Raw genomic sequence first — 26,102 nt, forward strand, 5'->3', positions numbered from 1 at the left:
CAATTTTAAAGACAACTTGCAAGGGATGATAGGAAGCTTCAACAACAAAATCGTTCATCAGTCAACAGCTACAAAATGAGTTATCGGTCACGGTTAAAACTCGTGCTGCCTGTCATAGTATGAAAGTTTGTTGTAATTGATTGTGCCATAAGCGCATTTCTTAATCATATTTACCAACTTATCCATAGAACCTAACCGTAACCTAAATAAAATAATTTTTCATTTATCGAATTTATGGTGCAATTAGAAACTTTGCACTAAGCATTGGTTAAACGTTTACCGAGGTTTTTTACAGTGCAGGTCTTCCCTTCAACAGAAAATTCTTCTAGTGCAGTGTTTCCCAAAGTATGGTATGCGTACCTTAAGGGGTACGTGAACAGTTTATGGGGGTACACGTTTTTATGCGAAATATCTTGCAACAAACGAAAATTTCAAACATTTTTATTTAAAAACAAAGCTAGTCATGAAAATTTACGATTACGTATTTTTCTATTGGTTATTTTTTGCTGAGTTGACAATTAATAATTGTGGTGTCAGCAGCCAGTTGTGATTTTTTACTTTAGTGCAATTTTTTTATAGTAAGAAATACATTCATTTTTTTGTTTGTGGTACATGGTGTTACGAAAAATTTAGAAAGGGTACACAAAAGTCACAAGTTTGGGAAACACTGTTCTAGTGGTTAAGTACGTTTAAATGCATGATTCATTGTTTTGAATGTTTGATTTTCCTCACCATTACATGTAAATGATTCAGAAGCTCTTATGAAACGCCATTTCGATCCAGTTCACTTGTGAAGCTTTTGAAATGTTGGCAAAATTACACCAAAAATTCTGTTAACTGCCTAACACTGTATAAAATATTTTGCAAAAAGCATAATAGTTGGCTACAATGCATTATCTCTTTCTGAAAAAGACTGATAGCAACATACTTTTGTCACAACTTTTTAATTATTCGAAATAAATGCACGACTAGTCCCACTCGCCATTTTTTTTAAACAAAAACATTTTAAAAATTTCTCCTTATCAAAAAATCGAGGTATAAAGGAGGTTGTTATTTAAATACGTCCTTAAGGTTGATAAGGGTGCAAATGAATACCTCAAAATCAAATATACCTCCAGAGGTATATTTCAACCTGAGGTGTTTAATTTTACATCTGTGGAAAGGTAGATATTTACTACTTTAAAGTGTTTCATTTTCAACCTTAGGTTATTACTTATCAGCCTGAAGTATATTTTTTTACACTTGTTGAAGTATTTATTCAACAACCTAAGGTGTGTCATTTTGCACTTCAGGTAATTATAAATCAACCTCAGGTATCTAATCTTATGCTTGTAGAGGTATATATTTTTCACTCTATGATGTGTCATTTTACACTTCTGGTTGTTATAAATCAACCTCAGGTGTATTTTGTTCTACCTCAGGTAATTATTTTTTAACCTCAGGTATCTAATCTTATGCTTGTGGAGGTATATATTTTTCATCCTAAGGTGTGCCATTTTACACTTCTGGTTGTTATAAATCAGCCTGAAGTGTATTTGCAACACTTGGAAAGGTTATTTTTCTATAACGTCGCGCGTTACATGTTCTACCTTAAATAATTATTTCGTAACCTCAAGTATATATTTTTGTATTTTTAGAAGTATTAATTTATCAACCAAAGATGTGAAATTTTACACTTCAGGCTTATGTAGCTCAACCTAAAGCTGTTTTTTTTAGTACTTACGAAGGTGAGATGTTATAGGGACCACCTAGTTAATCATTTTTAACCTCACTATATAAAAAATATACTATATATAAAGATATTATATATATTATATGAAGAATAATGTATATCATTTCACTTTTTCACTAGTAGAGATCTTTCTTCATTTATCAATCTGAAGTTTTTAATATTAAACCTTCGGCAGTAATTGCTTCTTTTGTTAAGCTATAAAAGAAAATTTCAAATGCATAATTCTTTCGTAAATTTAATAGATTGAATTAAATCATCTTAAAATAACACTTATCCAAATTCTATAATTAGTAAAAATTATTTATGGGAACTCATATTTTTAGAAGATAGTTGTCTAAGGTGCTTGAATTTCTTAAGCTATAAAACTACAAATTTAAATAATTAGTCAGCTGAAATTCAAATTACTTTTATTTAAAACAAAAATTTTATTTTTTTACAAACCAACAAAATTATTTTAAATACTGTTTCCGTCTTCCTGTTGAAGCTTGTAATTATTGGAACCTAAAAGAAAAAAAAAAATGAATTAGTAAGAAAGTCATATTTACAATAATAGCGGCAGGTTTTAAACTATTAAAATATAAGAAATTGTTTTATTTATTATTTCAATTAACTGTATGAAATTAATTTTCTTTTTCAGATAAATAGTATTACTCTTCTTCTATTCAATCCTCGTAGCTAAAAAGCATGACAGGTACCACAGCCACTAAATAAAGTACACTGAAGACAGTACTACCACTAACAACATTTACAGAAATTCAAATATATAATTCCAATCTTATTATGCAATTTTAACACTTTTTATTTTTCTATGCATCTGGTATCATTATGGTACTTGTAAGTTTGATAATTATATTTTCTTTCTTTTTTTCTTACAAATCTTTAAACTCAATAAACCTAGCCTATATTTTTAAACTTTTTGTCAGACTTCCTGAAACTAATAGCTTTTTTATAAATTTTCGACGCTGCAGCATCAAAAATGATTCTGAAAAGGACTTCCGTTATTGTCAATCACATCAGAGTTTCTTAAAAAATAGTTATTTTAATATTTTTTAATAAATGTAATCGAGAATCAACAATCGTTTAATAAATTAAAATTTTAAAGTAATTAACCAATTTTTATTCTTTTTTTACACTCAATCGAATAGAACAAATTACAAGCTGATAAGGAGCATTTATTTTAAAGTTGTGAGTTATTTTAAGTGAGGCAATCTATAATTGTGCAATCTATAATATAACTGTGCAATCTATAATTACGCGGCAATTTAGATATTTGGATTTAAATGACGCAGGCATATTTTCAAGTACTTGCTGTCGATCTGGCCAGATGTCTACTTGGCTGATTTTTAAATATACGATCTCTGTAACTTTGTTGAAAGTCCTTGAAATAGTTGAAGAAGAGACCTATAACAAGAAAATTTACTATTAAATATCAACTGCATTTCATAAGTCAAACAAAATATATTAGGAAATAATAAAAGATGCAAAACAATTGTTTGACATGTTTAATCTAAAACATGGCGAACAACATAGGTAACTAAAAAAATTTAATATCCCAGTTAATTTTTTATAAGACTAAAATATTAATTCCATAAACTCTTTGTTACTAGACTTTTATTTTTTTGAATGTGTGCTTAAAATGGGTCTGGTTCATTTCATCGACAATCACTTCATCGACAGGCCATTTCATCGACACCACTTCATCGACAGGCCATTTCATCGACTAGGTCATTTCGTCGACAGGCCGTTTCCTCGACAGGGTTGTTTCGTCGACAAGTCATTTCGTCGACAGGGTCATTTCATCGACAAGTCATTTCGTCGACAGGGTCATTTCGTCGACAAGTCATTTCGTCGACAGGGTCATTTCATCGACAGGGTTATTTCGTCGACAGGGTCATTTCGTCGACAAGTCAATTCGTCGACAGGGTCATTTCGTCGACAAGTCAATTCGTCGACAGGGTCATTTCGTCGACAAGTCATTTCGTCGACAGGGTCATTTCGTCGACAAGTCGTTTCGTCGACAGGGTCTTTTCGTCGACAGGATCATTTCGTCGACAGGGTCATTTGGTCGACAAGGTCATTTCATCGACAGGGTCATTTCGTCGTCAAGTGATTTCGTCGACAGGGTCATTTCGTCGACAAGTCATTTCGTCGACAGGGTCATTTCGTCGACAAGTCATTTCGTCGACAGGGTCATTTCGTCGACAAGTCATTTCGTTGACAAGTCATTTCGTCGACAGGGTCTTTTCATTGACAGGGTCATTTCGTCGACAGGGTCATTTCGTTGATAGTGTCATGCGTAATTCTGATACTATTTTAGAGATTTAATCTAAATATTTCTATTATTAATTAGAAAAATGCACTTATTTAATTTTATACTAAAGTAAAATTCTTTATGGCGGTTTATTGTTCCAATTGCACTAAAAGAAGTTCGCTTTTTAAATTAATTAATAGGTAGTTGAGAAGCGTTTAAACGGTTGATGTATCGAAATCTACTTTTCTATATCTAAATCGTAATAGCTCGACACTTATTTTTAGGATAGGTAAGGATTGTCTTCAGAACATTACCAAGCATGATATCCGGACCGTGGTTGCAGTTAATATAGTGTTACGTTAACAATCAAACTGTTTTATTAATATCAAATCAAATTAATAAAATATATTTTTAGAATTAAAAGTAATAAAAATATATTACAATGCAAATTTAGACACTATTTCAAGGAGAGGAAAGCTAAATTTATTGCTGTAAAAATTTTCAACATTTTTACATAAATTTTAACAAAAACATAGACATCAGTCGAATTCTCACAGAAATGAAAATAATCATAGACCTAATTATTATATCTGCGTAAGTAGAAAAAAAATTCTAGGTTTTTTATGATGGAAAAGTAATTTCTTAATGTTCACTTTAATTGCAATTTTAAACTTTTTGTTCAGCATCTTTAACATTAGGACAGGAATATGCGTATTCGAACAATCGAATTGAGTCTTAGTTTCGTTACTACTGTTAGAGATTTCGAAGAACAATAGGAACACAAACTTGATGTTTAGGTATTTACCGAGGCAGTTGTAGATTCCCACAATATTTAAAGTGCTACTCACCTTACCAAAATTGTTTAGATGCACGGGCGTAACGCTGCAAGCCTGTTAGTGTTTGGTCTTCACAAAATATGTTTTTTCTATGAATAGTGAATTTAATATATTCAATTATAATCTAATACTATCAAATTATACTATTTTTGAATTATACTATTATTATAATTAAATAATAATAGTATTATTTAATAAGAATAATAATTGTAGTAAGTAAATGATGAATTAATTCATTTTTTATTTGCAGGATTTAAATTAGACACATTTTGCTTAAAAGAAAATTAACAAAAAGTCAAGCTTGGAATTTAAACGTAAGAATAAATAACTCCTACTCTACAAAAAAGAAAAAAAAATCGTGGAATTAAAATTTGACCAATTTTTTACTAGTATAATTGCTGAAATTTTTAACTGATTTTCTACACAGGATGAAAACACAATTTTCAAACGCTTACTGACCACTATTAGCACGACTTATCGCCAATCAAAATTTTGATTATTTTCTGCCTGAACAAGCCAGGAGACTCAAAACTAAAATGAAACATTAACGAAGTTTATTTTATAAGGTAAAAAAACTTATAAATGTTTAGGGAACATATAGGATAAAATACATATTAAACTATTAAACGCCAAAACGTTATAAATAATTAATTAAATAAGAAATAAAATAAACTGGAAATGCGAGAACAAGATTTCTGTTTCAAATAATATTTCATTTAAATTTTACAAGAATTGTCAGAAACTTCCTTCTTCAGCAGAATAGCTGACAAAGACATGAGGAAGAGGATTAGAACAAAAATTTTTATCAACATTATTTCCCAATATGTTTTCCAAGTTGGATTTTCATTTTATTTTTCCCCTCATGCATTTTTTCCCAAGATTTTTATAATGCTAGGAAGTTCAGCCCGTTGCTCACTTCGCTCGCTAACCTTCGTAATAGCCACTCATACAACTTAGTTTGTTTTTTTCCTATATCGATCTTTCTTTTAAAGAGAAAATATATAAATATTGAAATTTCATGTAAGAAAATTTTATTAATATGTCAATAGTAACAAAATTAACGATTACTTGAATATGAAAAAAAATCAACTGAGCTTGAAAAAAAGAAATATCTAAGCACAGGGAATATATAAATTTTTGATAAAACAAGAAGTAATCTTACTAGCTAACTATCTAAAAGATTTGTGTTTTTCGGATTAAATTCTTTGTACACAAAAGTTAGTTCCTTTTCCTTCTCTTTTTTTTGGACAAGATTTTAAACTGTATTAACGCGTTTTACTCATTGCGGGGAACGTTATATAAGTATAATTTTCTTTTTTATCGACAGAAAATTTTTGCAGCTGAAGCGGCCTGTTGACGAAAAAACCTTGTCATTGAAATTATCTATCGACCACATGGTTTCATTATCTCACAGATTAATTTTATACCGTCTTTTTTTCCTTCCTAATTTCACCCGTCATTCACTCCCTACATCAAGAATCATTCACAATAGTTGTTGCAATTGCTTTTGCGATGATAATCTACAATAATGTACATTAAAAATTAATCTTAGAAACAAATGTGTTAAATATGATTAGAAAAAAATTGTGCAATATAAAACTTAAATGCGTAAAATACAATTAATGTTTCGTTTTTGCAACGTGATGTGAATAGAGGAGTAGGCAATTTTCAAATGAAATGCTCTTTTCCGGCAACTTCAACATACTATTAAGACTTTGCATCAGGCTAGGCTTAAAAAATTTCATCAGAAATATACTAAATTACAAAAAAGTGCAAGGGGCATAACGTCTATTGTAAAAGAATCATAAGACTAGTTTCAAAATTACGCATGACTTTGCCTACAAAATAATCTTCTCTTAATATTGTCGACGAAATGACCTTGTCGACGAAATGACCCTGTCGACGAAATGACCCTGTCGACGAAATGACCCTGTCGACGAAATGACTTGTCGATGAAACGACTTGTCGACGAAATGATCCTGTCGACGAAATGACTTGTCGACGAAATGACCCTGTCGACGAAATGACCCTGTCGACGAAATGACCCTGTCGACGAAATGACTTGTCGACGAAATGACCCTGTCGACGAAATGGCCTGTCGACGAAACAACCCTGTCGAGGAAACGGCCTGTCGACGAAATGACCTAGTCGATGAAACGGCCTGTCGATGAAGTGGTGTCGATGAAATGGTGTGTCGATGAAGTGATTGTCGATGAAATGAATGCGACCCGCTTAAAATTAATAGTGTCTTTAACAATTTGAAAATAAAATAAATTAATAAATGTATCAAAAATATTAAACAAGCATCAATATGTTTATACTAACAATATATATTATATCACAAAATTGTTTGTATTACGCGTTGAAATAAATAAGTACATAAATTTTGTAATATAATTTATGTTATTAGCAGTTATTATAACCAACATCATTTTAGTTATTAAAAAACAAAGGAACATTTTATTTTTGTCCTTCACCAAATGTTACCTTAAAAACATATGCAAGAAAATCTAATGTCACACCCGTTCTCAATTTGATCATAAAGACAAAAAATTCTTGCAAAGGCGTGAATTCTTGAAGAGGACTTCTTCGTTCTTTGAAATTTAAGAAGTTAAAAAATTTTGAAAAAAGTCTCGCTGTCAAATCCAGTAAAGGTGTTCAGTTCATCATTGGTCATCTCTTTAGGATTGAAATAGGCATTTTGAATTTTTTTTCAGCATCTCTAACTCTTTAATTTTGAGATCAAGCTCATCGATGAGAGTACAAAACCCTATATCAGTTTGTGTTGACTTGGACAAGGAGGTTGGCTCTGCTTCTGTATCCAAATCATCTTGCGTACTAAAATGAAATATATATACATTATAACCAACGTTAATGTTTAGGTGTGTAATGTTTACATATCTATACAGTAGTATCGCAATAATTTGAGTTTTGATTGTTTCAGTTTCCCATGAATTAAAGCTAGTGAGAAAAATCAGTTACCTCTCAAATAATTACCAAAACAATTTAAAGTAATTCTGCCTCTGATTTCTATTGTTGTTCAACCAGTCATCTTTAATTTATTCAATATAGGTAGGTGTACACTTTTCATGAAACACATTAAGATAAAATTAAAATGCTTTATTTTGAAATTTTAGGGTTTAGATAACTCGACGTTTTGATCGATCGAGGAAATTCGGTCCTATCCACCTTGAATTATTACTGTAAACATATATACACATTACTCTTTCCATGTTGTTCGAAAGTGTAAAAACAGTAGCTGTTATACATATTGTAGACTATTATTTAACTGGACAAGTTTTTAAGGTTCACAACAATGGAGAGTACATGCCCATAAAAGTTTCACTTACCTGCTAACTGATGCACCAAAAGTGTATGATGTCGGCGCTCTAGTTCGCTTATTGGGTTTAAATTTAAAAAGGGACGGCACAGCATCTTTCTTTATCTTCTCTCTTTTAGTTTGAGGAGAGTTCCACAAATTTTGATAATCAAAACAATCAGGCGTAAAATGCTCTGAACACAATTTACTATGAACAGTTGGTTCAAAATGTTGTCGCTTCAAAGCAACAAGCCACGCTCGCATTATAACTTTGTCTTCCAAATGAAATCTATGGAAAGATATTCCCTTTTCAATACATTCAGGCTTTGCTGAATTGTTGGTACACCCATAAGCACAACAATTATGAGGCATTGTTAAATATTTAATTAAAAGTCGGGAGAAATTATTCTAAGTCCCATTGACTTAACATTACGCCGCCATCTTGTTCATACCCAAACAGCTGATTTCAGTGGTGTTCTTCTTCTCGAGTTGAGAGTATCCCATTATTTGAAATAATACTTTTAAAATAAGTTGAGTAATATCTACTTTTTAACTTTTAATACCGAGCGGAATAAAACCAATAGTTAGTTGTTACAAACATTTGGTTAAATACGAACAATTGTTTCACAAAAAGGATAAATGTAGTAATAAAGGAAACGAAGGAAGTAAAAATATGACCACCGAAGCCGACGTCTTCGGGGGGGGGGGGGGTACCGGCCCCAGAAGCCGTAAAACAAAACCTTTTCTATTGAAGGGGGAGGCAAATGCCTAAAGTAACACCCTCAGTACCCCGAAGGTTTTGTATAGAAGTCCAGGAAAAAACATGAAATACAAAGAACCAATTTAGAAAAGAAACTCAAACAAATTCATCAGAAAATAAAAACTCGAAACTTACTTTAACCAGGTCAAACATCGATTTAATAAGCACACTGAATGAAAAGGAAACACTAAAACTAAAGAAAACAACGCCATCTATTACATTGCACAGATTGAGAAAAAAGAATTCAAGAAATAGATACGTAACAAATTAATAGAATGCTCAACTGGGGCTGCTCAGTTAAGACTTGAATTGCGCCCTGTTAAAAGAAGAAAATATAAAAAACTAGAATTCTTCAATCATTTTCCTTATTAAAAAATAACTTTACAAAAATTAAAAGGAAAATCATTATTACTCAAATTATTTAAAAAATTATTCACAGCTTCCCGAAAACTTTCACCATTATTGCAAATATTTTTAATCCTAACCAATTGCGAAAAAACCAAATTTTTAAAAAATTTTTTTACACAAATTAGTATTAAAGTTGCAGAAAAAAATAACTTTAAATTTAAAAGCTTTTCTTTTATCAAAAACACCAATTTTAATAAAATTGTCAACAATATCAATTTTAAAATCTAAATATTCAACATTAAAACAATTCTCATTAGTTTTCTGCAAAATCAAATCTTTGGGATAAATACTATAAATAAAATTATAATTATCACAATTAAACAAAATCAAATCATCAATATATCTAAAAGCATTAAATTCATTATGCTCAAGAAATTTAGCTTCAAAAAAATGCAGAAAAATATCAGCAAAAGCATTAGAAAAGGAATTGATAAGTCTAATTGGCTGGATTTATGTAGGTTTAATCTTTTTGAGAATGTTCTTTTTATGGTTTAGATTTTTATAAACAAATTATTGGAATTCCACAAGGTAATTCCTTTTCTGGTGATTTTGCTGATATTTTTCTGCATTTTTTTGAAGCTAAATTTCTTGAGCATAATGAATTTAATGCTTTTAGATATATTGATGATTTAATTTTGTTTTTTAATTGTGATAATAATAATTTTATTTATAGTATTTATCCTAAAGATTTGATTTTGAAGAAAACTAATGAGAATTGTTTTAACGTTGAATATTTAGATTTTAAAATTGATATTGTTGACAATTTTATTAAAATTGGCATTTACCAACCACCAATAGCCTCTACCTACACCAATAGCCTCTAAGAATATCTTCCAACTTAAATTATTTAAGATCAGGAGGCGTCTTTAAAGCAAAAATAATAAAATTTAAATTAGAAAATTGAAGCATATTTGATTAAAAGTGATAAAACTAAATTAATAAATGTCAAGCACACTTACCGATTTTCGAATAGACTTTCGATTGTCAACACACACGCCATTTACCTGCTCGCACGGAACTCTGGGAAGTGAGCAACTTAATATGAAGTGTACTTTAAACAACCTTAAAACGAGCTTAGGTATAAATAAAATGACTTCATACACCTCAATAAATACCTCTCTCTCTCTCTCTCTTCAGTTGAAATAAGGTATATTTTTTTATACCTTGTAAATACCTCACTCTCTGTAGTAGAAAAAAGGTATATTTTTTATGCCTCGTAAATACCTCACTCTCAATAGTTGAAATAAGGTTGATTTTTTTATCCTCTTTTGTTGATACCTCTTTTGTTACAAGTGTAAGAAAAACAACTTCGTCTACCTTAAAAATCACCTTATCAGTCTGGTTGATTTGAAGTGGATTTAAAACAACCTCAATATAAGCTTAGGTATAAATAAAATGACTTCATATACCTCAATAAATACCTCACTCTCTTTAGTTGAAATAAGATAAAAATTTTTATACCTGAAAAATACCTCTTTTGTTACAAGTGAAAAAAATCAACCTAGTATACCTTAAAAATCACCTTATCAGTCTGTTTGATTTGAAGTGAATTTTAAACAACCTCAAAACAAGCTGAAGTGTATATAAAACAACCTCGTACACCTTAATTACAACCTTTACGAGGTATAATTTTTATTGCTGTTTGCTCAGCAACCTTAAATATATTTCAAAACAACCTCGATACCTTAAAAAATACCTCAAATCAATCTTAAATATACCTTAAATTTTCGTAAGGGTCAACACTAGAGTTCTAAATTTAATTATTGTTGCACATACTTGTGTGCACATTTCAAAGACGGCTTATAAGCCCTTGTCAAGTTGAAGGAGAACAAACAGCATAAATTAAAGAAGGATATTGCAAAGATACAACCAGGGTTGCAGTGGGATTCGAACCAGTTACCTCCATCTTGCAGAGTGTTTAGTAAACATGTCAGACTCGGATAGGGAGGTCCCCAGAATGCAGAAAAAAAGTAAAGTTTTATATGATTTTTGAATTATTTACATGTAATGTTGGGAAAAATAACTTTACATCAGATTTCTTAAATTATAAATCATCCGTTCATAGCGTTTTATATGATTTCTGAATTATATACATGTAATGTTGGGAAAAATAACTTTAAATCAGATTTCCTAAATTATAAATCATCTGTTCATAGCGTTTTATATGATTTTTGAATTATATACATGCAATGTTGGGAAAAATAACTTTAAATCAGATTTTCTAAATTATAAATCATCCGTTCATAGATTTTTGAATTATATACATGTAATGTTGGGAAAAATAACTTTAAATCAGATTTTCTAAATTATAAATCATCCGTTCATAGATTTTTGAATTATATACATGTAATGTTGGGAAAAATAACTTTAAATCAGATTTTCTAAATTATAAATCATCCGTTCATAGATTTTTGAATTATATACATGTAATGTTGGGAAAAATAACTTTAAATCAGATTTTCTAAATTATAAATCATCCGTTCATAGATTTTTGAATTATATACATGTAATGTTGGGAAAAATAACTTAAAATACCCGTAAGTGGCGTAGTGTGGGTATACCGATCCAGATTGGTTGTTGAAACGTGCAATTTGATTACGTTTGTAACTGTTCTTTCCATTCTATTTCGAGTAAGACAAGCCCATCAAATACCAATTCTCTTAAGATACACATTCTATATTCTTACACAAAGATTCTTTCATAAAGATTTCAATTCTTTGACTATATATTTCTTTCTTAAAACAAGGACGGGCATGAAGCCGTGTATAACGTAAACGAACTAATTATGCATCGAAGTTGCCAGATGCGCAAAACAAAAATATAAAACGGTTACAACAAAATACATAAACAAATAATAAATCTAAGTTAATTAAAAGACGCAGACGAGAAAGAATTATATTTCAACAAATTCGATTTGCCATAAGGCTCTGATTTTAGTAAGATCACTTTAATTAACATTCTAACTTAAGTGAAAAAACTTAGCTCAACTTAACATGACATTTTGCTTATAAACGATAAACTGGAACTGACGTCATTGGTTACATATGTGGGTAATTGTGATCTTCTTCTTTTTGACTAAATTAAAATATCTAATTGTATACCTTTTAATTTAGCATGCGGACAAAAAATATGTAACTCTTTCATAAAAAAATTTCTCTTTAGTGATCTTTTCCTTTTCAACTGGTACCAATAGATTTCGATATAGAGAGGCTTTGCATATCTATACATAATAATAAAAGCGGCTGTGTGTGTGTGTGTGTGTGTGTGTCTGTAATCACAATATATCGCCCCAGAAGCCTCGCCCGGGCACGAAACTCGGCCCATAATTGTGTTTTGACATAATGAAGAAGTATTTTTTTTCTTTTTCAAAAATTTTGATTAGTTATTTAGTTATCAGTCATTTTGTAAGTCTATGCTTTTCGTCTGCTTTTTCGTCTTCAAAGAGCCATATTCAAAAAACTATTAAAAAATGCATATACTTTTCCCACTCTTATAAATGTATGCTAATGCGAACCTCACAATTGAAATATTAATTTTCAACAACTTAAACCAATAATATACGAAGGAATTAATAATTTAATTGTAAAGTTCGCATTAGTTTACATTTATTAAAGTGGAGAAAAGTTTAACTTTTGTATTAAAAATGTGGCAACATATTCGATACGTAAATAGAACGCTTCGCTTTGATATATTTGTCGCTGTTCATAATTGTTATAATAAGTTTTTCTTCTTCTTTCCACGCTCTATTTTTTTTTCTTAAGCGAAGACGATAATTTTTATAGCGATATTGTAGTACTTTGTACAACTAAAAATTCTTTTCACAACACTTTAAAAATATTTACTTTATTTTCTTTATATATACAGAGAACAGTCGGCAAAGAATTCGATTAGGTTGAAAAACATTTCGCTAAAAAGGAACGAATTCCAAAAGAAAAAATAAACAACTTAAAGAATAAAAATGTTGATGCCAGCCAATTTTTTGAAAGTTAACTTAGAAATAACAAACCAAACGATGTTAACAAAATGACGTAGAAAGCGCAACTAGATCAAAATCATACAAGCACAACTAGATCAAATTATAATACCTGAGTGCTTGACGTAACAGATATAGAAATAGAATTTGATACCATAAAAAATTATATAGAAATAGAAATTGATACCATAAAAAGTTTATTCGTTTTCGTGTTCTTTTCATGTATTTAGCATTTTAGTTCTTTTTTTCCTTAAGCGTTGCAGCTATATAATTTCAAACATCCTCAAGAGCTATAACACATCTGCAGCAGAACTGGATATGAAGACAAAATTGCTGGACAGGAACACTTTAATTGTCCACTAATCTTCAGATTTCCTGCCATGTTTTAAAAAACTTTATTTGTGAAAACCTTCAGCGTGGCGGACAGCTGGCCGCCTTAGGCGGCTAGTATATAATAATTATGGATTAAATCAGCAATTTCCATTTTAGTGGACTATGAAACCCTAAATGATCAATCTTTTTTTTGTGGATCCCCGAGCCTTAATAAATTATTTAATTAATTAATTTCATTAGTAATTGTGAGTATATTAATGAAGAAAAAAGAACAATTAATTACATTATTTAGACAATTAAATATGAAATGAGCAATTATAACAATTAATTAGAGCAATTAAATAATGAATGATTGAAATTTTAAAAATTATTTTATTGATTGCAATTTTATTAACAATTTTTTAAAATTATTTAATGAATGTATGAAATTGTTTCATCATATCGTTTTATCAATGCTAGTCTTAAAATTGGGTTTTTTATTATTAAATTGAATAAACAAGTCGGGAGCACCATCTTGCCTAGTTCATAATTTGATTTTAGTGTGTGCCTAAACTGAAAATGAATGAGCTGAAATTTGGTTTTCTTTGAAATAAAAACTAAAAAATAGCGAAAATAAATGCGCAGAATGGTTAAACGTACTTCTTCATTGTTATTTTTATTTGATGCGAAATACTGATGCAATTTTTTATAAATGCGTTTACTTTTCATTATTCTTTAATATATTGTTATTAGAAAATAATTTTTTTTAAATTTTACTTTTCCGTCTTACAAACGTTTTAATTGAATAATTGCATAAAAATAACGAAAAAGTTAAATTAAAATATATAATTAATTAAATATAAAAAGTATATAATTAATTAAATATAAAAATTAATGTCAGGTTTCTAAAATTCTCATTGATCAAATATGCCCTAACTCTGGAAAGCCCTGTGATCTTTTCACGGAACTCTAGGGTTCCGCGGAACACCAGGGTTCCTCGGAACACCATTTGGGTTTCATTTGCCATCTAAAGTTAGCCGGTCCACATAGATGGAAAAATACAATAATTAATTTTATTTCGGAATGATATATCTAAGATAATTCTGATTAATTTTTTATTAAATAATTGCATCATACTAGTTATCATTTTCGTGGAAAATTTGCACCTGTTGTGTATGCAAGATTTTCACTCGAAATATTTTGAACCAGCATACGTTGGTGCCATCCTGTGAAAATGATAGTTTTCCTGTTTGCTCTTTTATGCTTCACGCACGGTGGTAAGTTACTAAGTTTAGTTTACAGTTTTTACCAAATTTCAAATTATTTTTATTAATGTATAATTGGCAAGAGTTGTAGAAAGTATATGAAATTTAGAGTTAATCAAACATAGATTTGAATGCATAAATCAAATTAGGGTGACCTTTTTTTAATTAGGCAGTCTATTTCGTATTAAAATTATTTTTTTTAACGTAAATTTGCAGAAATTTTTTCCACCCAATTATTTTAGTTAATTATCGCCATTAACAGACAGTTTTTCTAAACGTTAGTTTCGTTTATTTTGCATTTTTATGATAACTTTGTCGGCGCGCATGCGCGTCAGCTCCCCGGCAGAAGATAGTGTAACTTCCATGATGACAGACGGTTCGCATGTAGCTCCGAAATAAAACTTCTGAAATCGCTTTTGGCGATAAATAAAAATAAAACTACTGAAATAAATAAAAATAAATCAAATCTTTTGAAAGGAGTGGTCCGTCCTTATAATTTTCTCTTCAAACATTTTAGATAAAAATTTACTTATTTCGAAAAATACACAATTCAAAGAAGTGAGGGAAACGCCAAGATTCAGAAAAGTAAACAAAACTTTTCGAAAAAGACGTTATAGAACATTTGAATTATTTTTTTTTTCATCTTTAATTTCAATTCGGCTATTTTTTAAATATGTGTCTTAATTTCTTATTATTTTATTCATTACATATTAAACAAATTATAATTATTAAAACGTATGGAAAATTTCATCAAACTATAATTATATTTTTAAATGTTTCTTTTAAATATTTATGCATGTACAAAAAATAAGCAAATGAGAAAAATAAGTAAAAAAAAATGTTCCACCTTGAGTAATTTTTGATTTAATGATTCACCTTCACGTACCTTCACGTTCTAGGACTCATTCTGAATAGTTCGAGGGGATGATCTCAAATATGCTAATTAATTAGTGTGGACGAATATTTTAAGTTACGAAATAAGACACAAAAACGTGCTTCTTATGAATGAACATTATACCTTTTTTCGACAGATTCGAATTTCTGATCTCTAAAATATAGAAGGTAACTACATTCTAATAAACTTGGTTCTGATAGTTTAGTCTGTCGAGCACTCTGTAGTAAGGACCGCTGAATGTTAATTTTACTTTTTGCGTATTTCGCCATATCTTGAAAAGTTTTTGCACACAATTATAAAATTTGTCTATCAAAAGACAATTTCATCCAAAATCCAAAAAAAAAAAAAAAAAAAAAAAAAAAAAAAAAAAAAAAAATACTTTTAGTAAATATTTATTAATTTTTAGTATTTTATTTATTAATAGCCGAAAACGTTTTAAATTATAAGGTCTACAATTTTTTTACATAATTTTGAAGAATGTAATTTTAAATACTGAAACACGAAATTTGAGCAAAATCCATTTGAATTGAAACAGTTCCATTTTTGAAGCAATGAGGAAAAAAAAATGGAAATAAAAATATGGCCACCGAAGCCGACGTCTTCAGGGGGTACCAGCTCCGGAAGCCATAAAACAAAACCTTTTCTATTGAGAGAGCCAGACGAATGTCAAAATTTGCTCTCTCAGTACCCCGAAGTTTTTTCTAAAGTCTAGAAAAAATACTAGAAATACATAAAATCAAATCAGAATAGAAATATCAAACAAAATCTTGAGAATATAATACAAAAATGAAAATACAAAACTCACAGTAAACTGGTCAAACTGATTCTGTTATTATTGAATTAAATATTTTGTATTCTTTTACTTAAGTAGTTCCAATTATAGGTTATACTGAAGAAAGAGTGTTGGAAAATGTGGATCTATTTGAAGGCGATATTTTGGGAATAGATCCTCACACGGTAAGAATAGATAATACTCTCTAATTTACTTTTTACTCTGTTGTAAATCCATTGATTTAAAATGATCATAACCACGAATGAAAATATAGACGAATCTAGACTTTGTTTAATCGATGGACTTTTTCCCAGAAATGCTAAATGTATATAATAAGGCACACATTTAAATTATTCAGAAGGGTATTCTTTTTAACAACTTACATGTATTCAAATTGATTTGGAGTATTGAGCAGTTATGTAGTGGAAATTCCGCAAACATATGAACTGCCTACCTGAAAATAGTACTAAGTATAAGTTAGATGCAAAATTGTCAACTCTGGAAAAAATGTGGTGTATCACTACATTGCCTTCATCCTTTTGATGCAGATGGAACACCGGGGTTCATTTTATATATATTTTTTTCTGGCGCTCTAATTACAAGCAAAAATATATTTTGGATATTTTTCAACTTAAAAAAAAAAACAGTCATAGAGTTACTAAAGGAATTCTGTTAGATTATCGGAATTATACTTGCACTAAATTTAAAATTCAAAAAAAGTAGTTAGAATTTTTTTCCATCCATATTTAAAAATTTATCAACAATCGATTTTGTAAATTAAAAAAATTTCAATGATGAATGACTTTTTCTTTTAGATCTAAATGAGTGCAAATTTAAAACAAAAAAATATTGTTTAGAGCTGCGTGTTGGGAAGATTTTACTTTTAACGCAGAAAAAATAACTTTAAAAAGCTAAATAGTACAACATTTTTACTTATTTTGACAGTAATTATTACAAAAAAATGAAAAAGTACGTTTATAAACAATCTGTGCCAAAAAGTTAAATGTTAATAAATACGTGAATCTGAACATAGATAAATATAAAAATCTATCTGAATATATATAAATATAAATTCGATATGATAAACAAATCAGGGGGTTCTATTTTAAAGAATAAATTAGACAGCTAACTATTTTTTAAGAGTTAACTCTGCATGTTTTATTTTCTTTCTCCTACAATACTTACCATAGGTTTGATATAGTTATTAAAAATTTGCATCTGGTATTTCTTGTAGGATCGAAATGCTATACCTAAAGATTCTCAACGCTGGCCTGGAGGACGAGTCCCATATTTGATGGATCCTTATACAACTTACGGTAATATTCAATAATGGTTTTTGATTTTCCAGCATAAATTAATTTGTTTATGCTCCATTTTGTGTAATAAAATTTTCAAAAAGTCAATTCATTACATGCAAGCAATAACAGAAAGATCATTTCTCCGATCATTGCGAGTTATTTTTTCCAAACTGGTTTATATTGCAGATCAAGGAATATTGTACGATAATGTTTGGCAATAGACTGTTTTACTGTTATGCTAACAAGACATATGAAGTCTTTGGATCAATATAATAATGAACCTAATTTTCCAATTGTTCAGAATTCCGGAATTGCAGTCGTAATTCCGGAAACTCGTAAAATACGTGTCTGGAAATCATAAGATGAAATTGGGCTTAATGCGTGTGCCCAATAATCAGGAAAGAAAAACATTGCAGGAAACCACAACTGCAGCAACTTTATTACCAATGTAGTTAACTAAGACTACAACTTTTTTTTAAAAAATTTAGTGACTACAAACTGAAGCTTTTTGGGAAATAAAGATGACCCAAGTGCAGTGTTGACCACATTGCCGCAATCATGCCGTTGGTCACGAAATTGGAAGAAATTACTTCCATGACAAACCGTGGCCCACTATGTACCGTTGTCAGAAGTCTTTACTTTTTTCTTTAACAACAAAATACTTCCGAAATGTAGTCACTACTTTTAAGAGACCAACTTTTCTGGAGAACTTAATTGACACCCATACTTAAAACAGCTTTGAATGACAAATTGGCTTATTTAAGCATCAATAATTATTAAGAAATATTTAGGTTAAGATGCTCTAGTTTGTTATTTTAATCCATTTTTATGTTTTGCCTTGTAGTTATGCCTGCAAGGCACATGAGGTTGCAATCTCTGCCCTCCATCCTCTCCTCTCGAGTTCCAATTAAGTTGGTTTCACGCATTGTTCATCATATTTCGCCTTTTTGATCTTGGCTTAACTCTCTTTCTCTTTCCATCTGGCGGCCAGGTCAAGGCGATTCGCTCGTTCTGCTTGAAAATATTCATTTAAACATTTTTATTCATTACTATAGTTACGCTGGAGCATCAGACGTATTCTCATTAACGCTCGGAAACAGGGACATTTTCATTACGTCCATTGACGGGCCCTCATAAGAATTGCAAATTTACATTGAAATAATTTAAACTTAGTTGAGTGTTTAGAATTTTCAGTAAACTTATGTTTAGGAACATTTCAACCAATTGAGATTTTGACATTTTAATTTTTACTGCTTTTCACAGTTTTCTTCTTCTTATTTAATTTTTTGACACTACTATGGTTCAGGTTTATGCTCCCGCCCTCCAAGCAGAAAACTGTGGTAAGTAGGATAATTTTTCTCCTACCTAAATCTAGATCTCCTATCGCCTATTTAATTCTTAATAAGTGGGTGTTTAGGCGTTGAAAAAACAGAGGCTTTTTCCATTGCACATGATTATTTGCAGGTAGAAAACGAGATGACATTTTGTACTTAAATATACCTCAAAACAACCTCGATACATCAAAAATACCTCAAATCAATATTAAATATACCTTAAATTTTCGTAAGGGTCACCACTAGAGTTCTGAATTTAATTATTGTTGCACATACTTGTGTGCACATTTCAAAGACGGCTTATAAGCCCTTGTCAAGTTGAAGGAGAACAAACAGCATAAATTAAGGAAGGATATTGCAAAGACACAACCAGGGTTGCAGCTGGATTCGAACCAGCTACCTCCATCTTGCAAAGTGTTTAGTAAACCTGCGAGACTCGGCTTGGGAGGTCCCCAGAATGCAGAAAAAAAGTGGAAACTGAAAAAAACGACTTTCCTTATACAAAACCGCAAGTGGGTTAAATAAAGCCTAAGTTTCTGCCGGATAATTTTATTACCACACTATCAACAACATCAACTTACCATTTTGGAGAAACGATTCTTTAAAAAAATTTTTTTGTGCCCCGTTGTATTTTGCAGTTTAGTATTTTTATTCTTATTATTGTGTAAAATGTGTCGTATAAAATCATGTTTGTTGTTGTTGTTGTTGCTCATCCCCTTGGTCTAGAGCCCTAGACCAGGTCCAGAAGATCATGTCGCATCAGCAAGTCATAGACAGTCTCTCCATCACTCATCAGTTGCCTCACAGAGCCACCAATAAAATCATGTTTTGATGCATGTATAAATATTATACTATTTATTCCAGTTGTTGACTTTATTCCACATTTATAATTTTTATACGATTAAATATTGCAGATTCAAAAGAAACAGCTATGATCAAGAAAGCTTTTGCGGAGTTCGAAGAAAAGACTTGCATCCGTTTTGTTGAGAAAGAAGAAGACGAGCAAGATTATGTGCTCATATTTGCCGGACGAGGGTAATTAAAAATAAATCAAATTTCATATCATTGCAATAAACTTTGACTCCTAATAAAATAAAACAGGGCCCTACTTAGCCTAATCGGGCTTCCCAACTCCAATGGTCAGACGAAATATTGTTCTGTCCTTTTTATTAATTTTCTGAGAATTCATTAATTTTCTGTCCATCATGCCGAGTGCTGTTTTCTGATTGTTAACTTTATCATTTAGCTGTGAAAAATTCATATCCTTGCTGACATAGGGACGGAATTCTGCTTAATTTTTACAATTACGATGGCTCAATTAAGCCAGCCAGAACCCTGCATTTTTGTAAACATATCGCGTTTTGAGATATGTAAAAATACAGGATTTAGATTGGCAAAATTTGTCCAACGTGATTGCAAAACTCTAGCTGAATTCCGCCCTAGAAAGCCATGGATTTACGAAATATAGATTTTGTGTGTTCATTCGATAGATTAATGAAGAAGCTAACATAAAACTGATGGATTCTACACTGTATTGATATTTTGTTTAAAAAAATTGTATCAAAGAAGGAAACGTAAAAAAAACTTTCTATTCGATTTGGGGGTCCCCTTTGATGTGGGGGCCCGGGGCAATTTCCCCGTTTGTCCCTGCCTTTGTCAGGCACTGCATATGTATATATATATAAAAAAAACACACTTTGAAAACTTTTTGACCTTAAAATGGTCATTAGTTAAAGATTTTCCTGCTCCTAAGATATTTTTCATATAGATCATTTTATGGGTACTATCTTATTTAAACTGATAGAACAATTTAATATTTTTTCTCGAAATAAGTTGATATTGTTAATTCCGCTTAAGTAGATAAGTTTATTTATTTCGTTATCGTCGTTTCAACGACAAATCGAACCTTTTAAGAAGATATTAGCAACAGGTTGTTGCATTTTGCATCAAACTACTTTAATTTGAGTAGAAACACGTGAAACTTATATATGAAATAAGTCACGCCTTGCAAAACATGGGCAATACGTGCTACCGTTTTATAGTGGAATTTTGCGGTTTTTAAATTTAATTGAATTGTTAACGTAGCAAGAAAAGCTAAACAAATGGGCTACCGGCTGCGTTTTTTTTTTTACTAATAAACTTTTATCATTCGGGAAAAGAAAGAATTTTTTTTTTATCTGAAAGTCTGCCAATTTTTTGTCTTATTTAAAAGGATTTTAAAATTTTTCAAAATGGTGACTTTGGCGTTACCTTAAAATGCATATCATGTTTATCAACCTGTAGGTGCTACTCAAAAGTTGGCAAGACAGGAGGCGTTCAGGCATTATCTTTTGGGAAGAACTGCTTTCAACATCCCACTCTAGTACATGAACTAGGTCATGCCATAGGGTTCTTCCACGAGCACACACGATCTGACAGGGATGATTACATAACTATTCACTGGAGTGCCATAATGAACAGTAAGTTCAGAAAACTTAATAATAGGAAGATTTTGCAAATTTACGTTAGTTTCCGTACGTAAGATTTTAAGTAATGGCGTATGCACCCGTGAGAAAATATCGAACGTAAGTGAAAATTAGAGTCCTCGGAAAAATCCGTAAGTAAAAAAACGTGGTGGAGTATCGTTTTTAATTTGACTACAAAATCAAAATAAACATTTACAATGGACGTAGACGATCTCTTCGTTCAGCCAATTGTTGTAATAATTTTTTTTTCAAATGGCAGGCACTGAACTTTATTCTTCGCCTTAGAAGATGCCGGAATTGTTACTCATTTTACGTTACCCAGTGGGCACCTGAGAACCAAAGTCACGGAGGCGATCAACATTGCCCACGCCACACTGCCACAAACCCGTTCATAGACTGTTGTAATATTGCACCATTCATTTCATCAATATATTTCATCAAATTCGCATTCCGTGTCCATTTTTAAGTTCGAAGGTAGGCTTAAGCAGAAAATAACTATAAACAGTTTGCTTTCGTTTTTGTATTGTTAATCACGTCAACGTGACGTAAAGTTACGTAGCATCTAAAATAAACGCGAGCATGCGCAGTTGATACAAATCTTGCATACGGGAGCTTACGGAAGCTAACGTAAAAGTGCGAAATCTCCCTATTATGAATAATCATAAAACCCTTTTTTGTTACATTCAATATTTGTGTGTTCCTTTTTAGTTGTAGAAGAAAGAATTGTACTAAGAACATCTTTAATTTATGGAAATATAAACAGTTTAGAAATTGGGATTTTTTTAAAGCTAAATTAAAAGACACTAACAATTTTTAAATAAGCTAAATCATACTTTATAACAAATATCTTGGCTTTTGAACAGTTCGAGTTTCCCTTTTACAGTGTCAAAAATGGTCGTCATCCAAATTTTACTGTAATAAATGTAATATTTATAAAAATGGTTTATGCATTATATTATGTAATTGCGACTATGTACTCCAAGTATATTTAAAACTGCCCCTCTTTGTCACTTGAACTAATTTGAACAAGTTTTCTAACGTTGTGAAACTTAATTTTTCTTTAAATGCAGAAAAAAATTGTATCAAAAGAGCATAAGATAAGGTTTTTTTTTTTTTTTTTTTTTTTAACTTTTCTTTTTTTAAATTTAATATATCGGTTGACATCTGCAGCTCTCACAATTGTAATTTATGTATTATATATTACTAATTAATATTATATTTTCATGTATTATTTTAATGTAATTTTTAAATTTAAGAAATATATTATAACATTATATTTTATGATTATTATGGATGATCCAGTAGTTAAAGTACTTAGCCCTTGTGGTAAAGAATTGGGGTTTGATTCCCAGTGGTGGCTTGAAGGCCACGCAGCTTCATATCGATGGGTATCTCCTTGTTTAGGAAAAATGCGACTTGTACGCAACGCTGACCACATTGCCACGATTGTGCCGTTGGTTATGAAATTGGAGAGCCTTAATCCCCATGACAATCCTGGCCCACAACGGGCTGCAGCAGGAATGCTTCAATAGTTCTTCTTCTTATTATTTACTTTATTAATATTATCATGAATAACGTGGAGTATATAAAATTTCTTGCAGCCGCTAAAGATCAATTCTACAAGCTTATGCCTGCAGAAAACCGATTATTGGATTCGTTCGATTACGATTCCATAATGCTGTATGGAGAGAGGACATTCTCCAAAGATGGTTGGACGAAGACAATGACAGCCAATGAAAAGGGACGAAAATTGGTCGATGTCTATGATAAAAAAGGACTTAGCGATAGTGATGTCAAACGTATTAAGAAACTTTATGAATGCAAATGAAAATTTTTTTGAATATTTGTATATTAGTATGCTAAATAATAAAAAGTCTAAAAAATTATTAATTTATAAAATTTTGCACTCTTTTCCATTGAAATATATCTTGCACATGGAAAAAATGAATTTCAAGCAAAGAGTGAGAGAGAATGTTTAAGAGATAAATATTCCTTTTTTCCTTATTTAACCCATTAATTTAAGACAAAATGAGCGAAAAATATTATATTTATCTTTTTTATAATTTATTGTTATGATCTTTCTGCGTTAAAGGTTAATGATTTTCAAATTTAATGATTTTTCAAATTTGCGCTTCATTATATCCAAGCGAAACAGTTATTAGTCATTGAAATTACTTCCTCTCAACTCCAAACCCAGGCTCGAATCCCACCTGTGACTAGTTGACATGAATTCCGCTTCCTGTCGCCCACAGAGCTGACATAAAATATCCTCAGTGGTAGTCGGATTATGGATTGCAATACCCTTGCCGTCATGCTAACAGTGGGAGGTTTGCTTGGTAGCGCAAATGCGGGTTAGTTCCATCAAAAAGTCCTCCGTGAAGGCTAGTTTGTCTTGACATTTGGTTCAGGAGTTCCCTTGTGTTCTGAGTTGGTTTCAAAATGACAAGGTTACGGAGTCGAAGATTGGCAGTCGTAAACTCAAATTTGGCTCGGCTGTTCAACGGTGGTAATAAAATGGTTAAAAAATGAAGAATGCTGAAATTGAGAACCGTGTTGGTTCAGAGGATAGAGCTTTCGCCTCCCAATGAGGTGAACCGGGTTCGAATCCCATCGATGGCTTATCGATTCGAATTCATCACCCGGCACGCACCGACAACAGTGCTGATGTGAAATATCCTCAGTGGTAGACGGATCACAAATTAGAATCCCCTTGCCGCCAGGCTATCCATGAGAGATTTTAAACCAATGAAAAGCAAATGCGAGTTAGCTCCATCAAAAAGTCCTCCATGAAAGCTAGTTTGTCCTGACGCTTGATTCAAGAGATTCCTTGTCTTCTGAGCTGGTTTCAAAATGACAAAGAGATTCGAGATCTTTGGGGTATTCTTGAAATTTAATTTTAGGCTTTTTACGTAAATCTGCTTAACGTGACGATAAACGTCCCATTATTTAATGCCTATGCAATCTATGTCCATTCAAATTGAATTACTTTATGTCCATACAAATTGCGTCAGATTATTTTATGTCCTTTTGACGCACAATTTCTATTAAACATATTTTTCTTACTTTCTTCAATATTTTATATTTATTCCGTTTAAAAGAAATGAAAATTGTTAGATTTAATATTTTAATAATTTTTGGTTAGGAAATACAGCATGAAACACCGGTGTCTTTTACTGAGTTAAAGGTACTGCTCCCGGCTTGCAGCGACTACAGTGCTGACTTCTTCTTTCCAATGGCAGGCACTGAATTTGAATCTTTGCCTATACTATGCCAGAATTGTTGCTCATTTCGCGTTACCCAGTGGGCACCTGTGAACCAAAGTCACGGAGGCGAGCAACATTGCCCACGCCACACTGCCACAAACCCGTTTATAGGGTGGGCCACATTCACACATCATACATACACACAACAGAGGACAGCATAAAGAGAGAGAGAAACATCCATGCCCAGAGCGGGATTCGAGCCCGCAGCCTATGGCTTCGCAGTCAAGGCACGCTAACCGCTCGGCCACCTGGCCGGCACACTGCTGACTTAAAATAACCTCAGTGGTAGACGGAGCAGGGTTAGAATGCCCTTGCTGTCGAGCTCACCATATGAGGTATTCGTGGCTTTCTTCCTTATGTGTCGTAATGCGAGTTAATTTCAAAAAAGCCCTCCACAAAGGCTGGTTTGTCCCAATGTTTGATCCAGGAGTTCCCTTCTTCAAAAGGAGGAGTTCCTTGGGTTCAAAATTGCAAAGCTATGTAGTTTGAACATTGATAGTCATAAACTTAGAATCGGGTTGGCTGTTCAACACCGGTTATAAAATAAAATAAAATATATTCTTCTATTGTTTTAGTTTTTTTTATATAAAAAAAATAAATAGTATAATTATCCAAATATTGTGTACAGATAAATAACTCAAAGTTTTAACCTTATAAGTAACTTTATTTAATTTATATTTTTATAAGTTATTTCTTAATTTGAAAAAAAAAATCGATTCTAAAGTATTACTAGAAAAATACTAAATAGAGAGCTAGATATAGTTTAAATGCCATAAATTTTTTAGAAGAAAAAAAAAATCATACAGAAATCAAAAATTTTTTTATTCTTATTTTCTACCTAGACTTTGTACGCGGTACTTTTGATAAAGATAATGTTAAGTGTACATGATGATACAGGATCTATAATATTTAGACACTTCGCTTCTCAACACTTCGCTGAAGCGTGCTGTTATAGATAAAACTAAAAACTTAATTTTATTCTATAAATAGTCATTAATAAATTATCGGGCAGCTGCTGAAAAAATAAACATTTCACGTTGTGTTCCGTATGTGAGGTACCTCCGCAAAATTGAAATCTTTATGATAGACGAGCAGCCGTGGCCGAGTGGTTAAGGCGATGGACTTGAAATCCATTGGGGTCTCCCCGCGCAGGTTCGAATCCTGCCGGCTGCGTTATTTTTTTTTTATTTTTATGAATCTTTGATTTTGTAGCTATAAA

General features: G+C 31.1%; 1 protein-coding gene and 1 non-coding gene across 3 annotated transcripts in view; both read left to right on the forward strand.

The window, feature by feature from the left end:
* Nucleotides 1-23,519, forward strand: part of LOC107444347 (astacin-like metalloprotease toxin 5) — a 63,256-nt gene extending 39,737 nt beyond the window's left edge. The window contains exons 1-6 of one of the 2 annotated variants that reach the window (XM_021148228.4): nucleotides 14,736-14,868; nucleotides 16,635-16,708; nucleotides 17,758-17,839; nucleotides 20,070-20,190; nucleotides 21,439-21,614; nucleotides 23,222-23,519. In XM_021148228.4, the coding sequence (XP_021003887.1) occupies nucleotides 14,826-14,868; nucleotides 16,635-16,708; nucleotides 17,758-17,839; nucleotides 20,070-20,190; nucleotides 21,439-21,614; nucleotides 23,222-23,448 (723 nt within the window). In that variant the 5' untranslated portion in view covers nucleotides 14,736-14,825 and the 3' untranslated portion in view covers nucleotides 23,449-23,519. Of the gene's footprint in view, nucleotides 1-14,735; nucleotides 14,869-16,634; nucleotides 16,709-17,757; nucleotides 17,840-20,069; nucleotides 20,191-21,438; nucleotides 21,615-23,221 lie in introns of those variants that run through there. The other variant, XM_087165487.1, reaches the window with a different exon arrangement.
* A 2,455-nt stretch (nucleotides 23,520-25,974) lies between these two features.
* TRNAS-UGA (transfer RNA serine (anticodon UGA)) lies at nucleotides 25,975-26,056 on the forward strand. The gene has a single exon. It is a non-coding gene; the product is annotated as a tRNA-Ser (tRNA).
* Nucleotides 26,057-26,102: the final 46 nt, after the last annotated feature.

Source organism: Parasteatoda tepidariorum, chromosome 6, assembly GCF_982258835.1.
Source record: "Parasteatoda tepidariorum strain Cologne lab strain chromosome 6, Ptep-v5.0, whole genome shotgun sequence".
Lineage (NCBI taxonomy): Eukaryota > Metazoa > Arthropoda > Arachnida > Araneae > Theridiidae > Parasteatoda > Parasteatoda tepidariorum.